Source organism: Cyprinodon variegatus, unplaced genomic scaffold, assembly GCF_000732505.1.
Source record: "Cyprinodon variegatus isolate N-32 unplaced genomic scaffold, C_variegatus-1.0 Scaffold607, whole genome shotgun sequence".
In the NCBI taxonomy this organism is placed as follows: Eukaryota; Metazoa; Chordata; class Actinopteri; order Cyprinodontiformes; family Cyprinodontidae; genus Cyprinodon; species Cyprinodon variegatus.
The window spans coordinates 91,042-97,959 of NW_015151060.1; the positions used below are offsets into that span (position 1 = coordinate 91,042).

Below are 6,918 nucleotides of genomic sequence, written 5' to 3' on the forward strand. Positions count from 1 at the left end.
TTGAAATCAGTATTTTTTTAGTTTATTGTGATGAATCAGTTAATCTTTTCAATTCATTTTGTGATTTAAATTAGGATTATTTGTTTTAACTGTTCCAATATTTAAGTCAAATTCTAAAGATTTGGTCTTGCTTTTGATCTTTGAAGAATTGGCCTGGACTCCATCACAATTTTGAGAATAAAGTACTGGGAATCCATTAACAGATTTCAAACCCAGCATCGCTCAATGGTTCTGTGTAACCAGTCCAGTTTGGACGATATAATCTCAGATATTTCTGCTTTTTTAATGGCTTGTTTGATGAGCTGCATTAAAACTGTAGTTTTGTTGGCAGCAGAGACCAGATTTTTGATCCACAGCACTCTGGCAGCTGTGATGAGTTCAAGTTCTAGGGTTTTTTTTTTTTTAAAGCTATAGTGGAGGATTTTTGCGAATATTTGAAGAGACCCGCCCTCTCCACTTTCAAAAATATGCGCATACACAACCCTGTACCCGCTCCGGAGAGGGAAAGCCTATTTAACGTATGTGAGAGCGTGCACGAGCCCATTTCTCCTTGTGCACGCTGTGTTTAAAAGAAGATTTGAAATTTTTCCACTATGTCAGACTGACCATCGGTAAGTAAAAATGGGGACGAGCACGTAGGATGGCCTTACGTAAACATATCACCAAAATGATTGACAATTGGGAGGGCAACTTATTCTGATGATCCACTTGGAAAAAGAACATCCTCCACTATACCTTTAAATGATTTACTTTCCTATTTCTTTCTCTCTCTCTCTAGAAACATGAAGGGGAGTTCAACGAAGCCGCAGCCCTCAAAAAGCTCTATGAATTTGTACAGCGATACTTCGAGCAGGTTAGTCCTTACATCCACAACATGAGGATGCATTCATCTCATATATATATATATATATATATATATATATAATTAACATTTAATTACCCCAGAGGGAAATTACTTCTCTGCATTTAACCCATCCCCTTGGAGAGCAGTGGGCTGCCATTGTGCAGCCGCTGCAGTGTGAGGTTAATAAGGTTGCTAAGGGAGCCAGAGTGGGAGATCAAACTCACAGGCCTATGCCCTAACCACTAGGCCACCACTCCCCTCCCAAAATGTTTTGCGCCCAACGTGGGGCTCGAACCCACGACCCACCCACGGTATTACTGATACTTGGCATTAATATTGGAATCCACAGATATGGTTCATCTTTAAGCATAGAGGTATGACTCAGATAAAAATTTTCCTGTTGAAACCAATGTTTGTTTCCATGTAGTTGTTTAGGAGGGGATCAGTCACATGGTTTGTTTGGTCATGTGACAGCAGTTATGATGCAGCTCAGGATGATGTTTGACCAAAACTGTAATTATCAGCTAATCTAAACAATCTTAAACAATCTAATGATGAGCCTCTATTGTTTTTTTTTTTAAATAAACAAAACATGTTTTCTTACACTTTATTAAACTAGATGATATAACAAAACAGGAACCCATTAGGGTTTCCAGTGTCAAACAATCAATAGTAGACAAGGTATATTTGCCACCTTGTTGGTGAAGCTAAAAAAATAATCCGCTGGACTTTGCTTCCAAGTTTGAAGACTTTTTGCTTCCCATCCAGGAAGCTCTTTCAGTTCAAAATGTCTAAATTAGCCACCTTGTTTTAAAGAAATGCTAAATGTGATGTAGGTCTGTTAGTGTAATCCAGCATTCAATGCTGGGAGAGACGTTATGCGCTAGCAGAGCGTTTAAGCAGGAGGTTAAATGGCTCTATATTGTTTATCCAGAGTTTATGTTCACAAAAAGAACCACATGATGTTCATTCTGCAGGCAGCCTAGTGGTTAGGGGATTGCGCTTGGAATTTGGAGCTCGGGGTCCCTGAGCAAAGACCCTTAATCCCACGCTGCTCCCCGGGCGCCACACAATGGCAGCCCACTGCTCCCCAAACGGATGGGTTAAATGCAGAGAGTTAATTTTATTGCTCTGTACTTGTGACGATGTAATGACAATAAAACGCTTGGGGAAAAAAAATCCTAATCTTCATTAAAGAGTGAAAATAATCCTTGATTGGACTCTGGCATTACCTCTCTTGCAAACTACCAGAGAGAAAAAACAGCAGTGCCCTCTAGTGGACGGTGATACCACTACAACATTTAAAGGATTTTTTTTTACGTTATCAATTAACGAGATGGAAAAAAAAATATTTATATAATAAAACATAATAATCTTTTTTGCATTTGCATTTTTCATCCCTGGTCTGCACTGTTTTTGTTTCATCATGTCCAAATGGTAGAGAAACAAACGGCAAAATCGGACATGTCTTTATCTAAATCAATGTATTTCACTTTGATTTGAGCAGGTAAGTAAAGTGATTTCCCAATGGAATAAGATAATTTATATATATATATTTTTTTTTAGGTGCATTAACTCTATATGTGGAATTTAATGGTATAATAATCCAATGGCAGATCATCTTATTAACCTGCTCAAAATATACAAAATTTAAGAAAACTTTACTTATGTTTAGATCAGATTTTGCAGTGTATAATATATTGTAAATACAGTTTTCTGGTTGTTATAATATTGTAATGGGAATATATATATATATCGGCCTTAGGTTTTTTAATTGGTGCATCCCTAATTCACAGCTTCTAGGCCGCAAAATAAACAGCAAATCCAAACAGTCAAACTTTTAGCTGAAGCAGCCTAATGATGACCATGTATCATCTTCCAGATTCAAAGAAAGAATTTAAGAACATTAAAGACATGTTACTAGTAGCTGTTTCCTCACAGGAAAAGCTGCGAGATGTAGGCCACTGCAGAAGTAGGTTGTGAAACTGATAATCAAATGGAAGGACAGAAAGGAAACGAGTTGAACTTCTTCAGCTGCGTGTCAAGCCTTTATGTTTCCTGTTCCTTTCTGCAAAGTAGGACATCTAGAAAGCAGAGTCTGCTGTCGCTTTTATTATCGTTTCCAACAGGTTGAATCTGTGAACAGATCTGATCATGCATTTATTCAATCCACTGTGCAGCAGATTTTAGGGAAGCATCTTCTCCTGTGACACCTGTCTGGATTTTCCACAGATCAACGAGAAGCTGCTCAGCAACGGCGCCCCCACTGAGCTGCTGGAGCAACTGCAGCATGTAAAAGACTTATTTGACAGCCTGAAGAGCTGCTCATGGAACTGAGCTCATCCGTAAGCTGAACTTGAATGAACTCGACAGGAAGGGAGGGGAGCTCTTCCACGTCTGTGACGAGGCAGTCATCACCTTCAGTAAACATGGAGCTGAAAACGTTTCAGAGATCAGAGCGAAGGAACCCCGCTGAGGATTACTTTTATGAAGTAAGCTGGAGATAAAAACTGGAAGGACTGAACATGTAACACCTTTAAACCTGGAAAACTTTAAATAAACAAGCAATAAATTCACATCAGCTTCTCAAACGGAGCAAAGGAAATCGACAGCTGAGTTATTATTCAAGTAAAAAAAAATAAGTTTGTACATTTTTATGTGCAAGTTTCTGTTCATAGTGCCTTGATGTCAACATCAACCTCAGCTTCACACCCAGAATGGCTTCTAATGATGTCATTAAAACATTAATGCTGATTTCTAGTCATTATGCAACGGAAAATGTAGTTTTTGTTTTTCCATTTTGCATAAAATTTTATTCTTTTTCCCTAAAATCTGTATTTTGTTTCCCTAACAATGTTTGTTTCTGTTCTAAAACCCAGAGATAAAAAATCTTCTTTTATTTAAACATAAAATCGATCAGATAAGTTCTTTTTTTCAGGGTATCGTGTTTATCGGCTCTAAAGGCTTTCCAGGCCCGTTGAGGAGGGAGATAAATGTAAACAATAAAAGATTTATTCCTGAGGAGCTTTGGAACGAAGGTGACACGGTCGGGGTCAGAGGTCAGGTTTGGGAGCAGAGCCGTGCTCATTGTTGCACCAGTGAGCCCAGTTCCTCCAGCTGCTGCTGCTGAGCGTTCTCCAGACTCTCCAGTCTCCTCCGCAGCACAGAGAACTCCGCCTCCTGCAGAACAAACGCCGTCTGGATGCTTTAGTTTGCTGTCAGAACTAAGATTTTAACATTCTTCCAAGACAATTTTGAAGTTTAAGGAAAGATATTCTACATTTCTATTTCCTAACATTTACAAAGTGCTTGCTGAAATAGAGAAACCTGTCCTGGATTCTTATATTCAATAGCTTTGCATCCAGTTTCCAGAACATTGGGCCCAGTTTAATCAGACCTCATCCAACTATAATCAGAGCCTCACCAGGTCGACAGAAAGCGGGCCCTCGCACCCGAGGACCGGTAGGGAGAGGGAGGAGGTCATGGGGTGGGGCCCCTGGCCGCCCAGGAGGAGGCGGCGGAACTCGTGGTGTCGCCGCTGCAGCTCCTTCAGACGTCTCTTCAGCTGAGCCTGCTCCTCTGAGAAAACCGAGCGCCTGGAAACACCCGGAAAGAAAATTAGGCGACAGAAAAGCCAGAAGAGCTTCAGGTTATCGATGGAGTCAGACTGACTTCTTAGCAGCAGCAGCTTCTAGTTCCAGCTCCTCGATTTTGGCCTCCAGCAGCTGGATCTTATCCTGCAGCTTCTTCTCTCGGTTCTCTGTCTGATGTTTCCTCTAAACGACACAAACCTTGTATTCAGCTCATTGTTGTTTTAGACGATAAAAGCAGATTGAGGTCATGAAGCGGACCTTCTTCTGAGCCGCCGCTGCTCTCTGCAGCTTCTCTTTGGCCTGAGAGTATTTCTGCTGAAGCTCCGCCTCCCGCTGCTGCAGCCTGTGCTTCTCCACCAGCTGGTCCTCCACCATCCTGGAGAAGCAACAACAGACAGCAGGTTGGTCAAAACCAGGATAAAGGAGAACCTCCGAGAAGGGGCGGAGCGAGTAGCTGCACCTCTCCGCCTCGTGCTGACTCCTCTCCGCCTGTGCCCGCGCTGCCCTCAGTTCCTCCCTCGCTCTGTCCACCGTTTCTCTCAGGCTCTGGTTTGCGTCCATCAGCTCGCTTTCAGAACGCCTCAGCGCCGCCAGCTGGACCCCCAGCTCCTGGTTCTGCTGTTATCAGAAACCAAACCTTCAGTAGAGAAACCAAACATCTGCTTCGGTGGATGTAAAGCCCGTGGTCTCACCTGCTGAAGGTCGGCCATCTCTGCTCTTTGTCTCTCCAGCTCCTCCATCTTCAAACTCTGCTGCTGCAGCTTGTTTCTAACAGACAGAAAACAACCATTTGATCGAACTTTTCAAAGAAACACCAACAACAACAAAAAAAGAATTGTTCAGGACAGCGCTCTCTGCAGGTGAACCACGGAGTTGCAGGCTGACCTCAGGTTAAGCAGCTCTCTGCGAGCCGACTCCTCTCCCTGCTGAGCGCTGCGGACCCATTCCTCCCACTCCTCCTTTAAGGTTTGATCTGAGGCGTCCTGCAGCGCCCTCTGCTGCTCTAACATGGCGAGGCGATTCTCCAGCTCCAACCTAGAAGAAGAATCAAGATGAGGAAAACGTTCTCTGTAGTTTTCAGTCATTCTTTCCTTGTCGAAGTGAATGATCAGATTCTGACTTTTCCTCGTTTAAAGTGGCTTGTTTGTGGAACTCCTCCTCTCGGACCGACTGCACCTTCCTCACCAGCTCCCTCTCTTTTTCCACCAAAACCTCCTTGCTTCGGTCCAGTGCTTCCTTCAGAACATCAATGTCAGTCTGAAGCCCTGAAACCAACCAGTAAGACTCAGGATGTGAAGATAAAGGCAGCATGTAGCTGTGATGGAGCCGTCAGGAAGCAGAATGGTAAAAAACATGTGTTAGCGGTACCGTCCATCTGGGCCTGCACAGCGTCCCTCTCCCTCTCCAGCTCTCTTTTAGAGCTAGCACACTCCAGTTTGACGCCCGCCAGTTCCAGCTTATGGGAATGCTTCAGGCTTTCCATCTGAAACCAGTGCATCCATTAAAGGTTAGAGGGCAGCGATGGCTGACTGACGCCTCAGACTGGCGGGGGGGGGTCCTACCTGCGAGTTCAGCGAGATGACATCTCTCTCTGCTTTGAGCAGCCGTCCTGTGAGCTGGCTGTTCTGCTCTTGGCTCTGCTGAAGCTCAGACCCCGTTCTTTCCAGCTGCTGACGCAACGACAGACGCTCCGCCTGCAGCACATTGGATCAGACGGTAAAACTCGGCTTTATAACAGAACGATCAGACGGTAAAACTCGGTTTTATAACAGAACGATCAGACGGTAAAACTCGGTTTTATAACAGAACGATCAGATTGTAAAACACGGTCTGATCACAAAACGATCAGGCAAAAAAATAATCAGGCAGTAAAACACAGTTCGATCACAAAACGTTCAGGCAGTAAAACACGGTTCGATCAAAAAAAGAATCAGGCAGTAAAACATGGTCTGATTACAAAACGATCAGGCAGTAAAACACGGTTCGATCAAAACACGGTCTAATTAGAGAACGATCAGACAGTAAAACGGTCTGATCAGAGAACGATCAGACGGTAAAACATGGTATAGTCAGAGAAAGATCAGACGGTAAAACACGGTCTGATCAGAGAAAGATCAGACGGTAAAACACGGTCTGATCAGAGAAAGATCAGACAGTAAAACACGGTCTAATCAGAGAACGATCAGACGGTAAAACACGGTATAATCAGAGAAAGATCAGATGGTAAAACACGGTCTGATCAGAAAAAGATCAGACGGTAAAACACTGTCTGATCAGAGAAAGATCAGACAGTAAAACACTGTCTAATCAGAGAACGATCAGACGGTAAAACACGGTCTGATCAGAGAAAGATCAGATGGTAAAACACGGTCTGATCAGAAAAAGATCAGACGGTAAAACACTGTCTGATCAGAGAAAGATCAGACAGTAAAACACGGTCTGATCAGAAAAAGATCAGACGGTAAAACACTGTCTGATCAG

General features: G+C 43.1%; 2 protein-coding genes across 3 annotated transcripts in view; one reads left to right on the plus strand and one right to left on the minus strand.

Moving 5' to 3' along the window:
* LOC107096244 (plexin-C1-like) overlaps positions 1–3,353 on the plus strand; it is a 36,016-nt gene extending 32,663 nt beyond the window's left edge. Inside the window, exons 30-31 of the mRNA XM_015392818.1 lie at positions 779–853; positions 3,077–3,353. Of these exons, the coding sequence (XP_015248304.1) occupies positions 779–853; positions 3,077–3,181 (180 nt within the window). The 3' untranslated portion in view covers positions 3,182–3,353. The remainder of the gene's footprint in view (positions 1–778; positions 854–3,076) is intronic.
* A 422-nt stretch (positions 3,354–3,775) lies between these two features.
* The window catches only part of cep83 (centrosomal protein 83kDa), a 7,736-nt gene continuing 4,593 nt past the window's right edge, over positions 3,776–6,918 (minus strand). The window contains exons 7-16 of one of the 2 annotated variants that reach the window (XM_015392820.1): positions 6,000–6,131; positions 5,806–5,920; positions 5,558–5,702; positions 5,323–5,472; positions 5,130–5,205; positions 4,898–5,052; positions 4,696–4,813; positions 4,517–4,620; positions 4,269–4,440; positions 3,776–4,024 (exon numbers count right to left, since the gene is read on the minus strand). In XM_015392820.1, the coding sequence (XP_015248306.1) occupies positions 3,929–4,024; positions 4,269–4,440; positions 4,517–4,620; positions 4,696–4,813; positions 4,898–5,052; positions 5,130–5,205; positions 5,323–5,472; positions 5,558–5,702; positions 5,806–5,920; positions 6,000–6,131 (1,263 nt within the window). In that variant the 3' untranslated portion in view covers positions 3,776–3,928. Of the gene's footprint in view, positions 4,025–4,268; positions 4,441–4,516; positions 4,621–4,695; positions 4,814–4,897; positions 5,056–5,129; positions 5,206–5,322; positions 5,473–5,557; positions 5,703–5,805; positions 5,921–5,999; positions 6,132–6,918 lie in introns of both variants that reach the window. The other variant, XM_015392819.1, reaches the window with a different exon arrangement.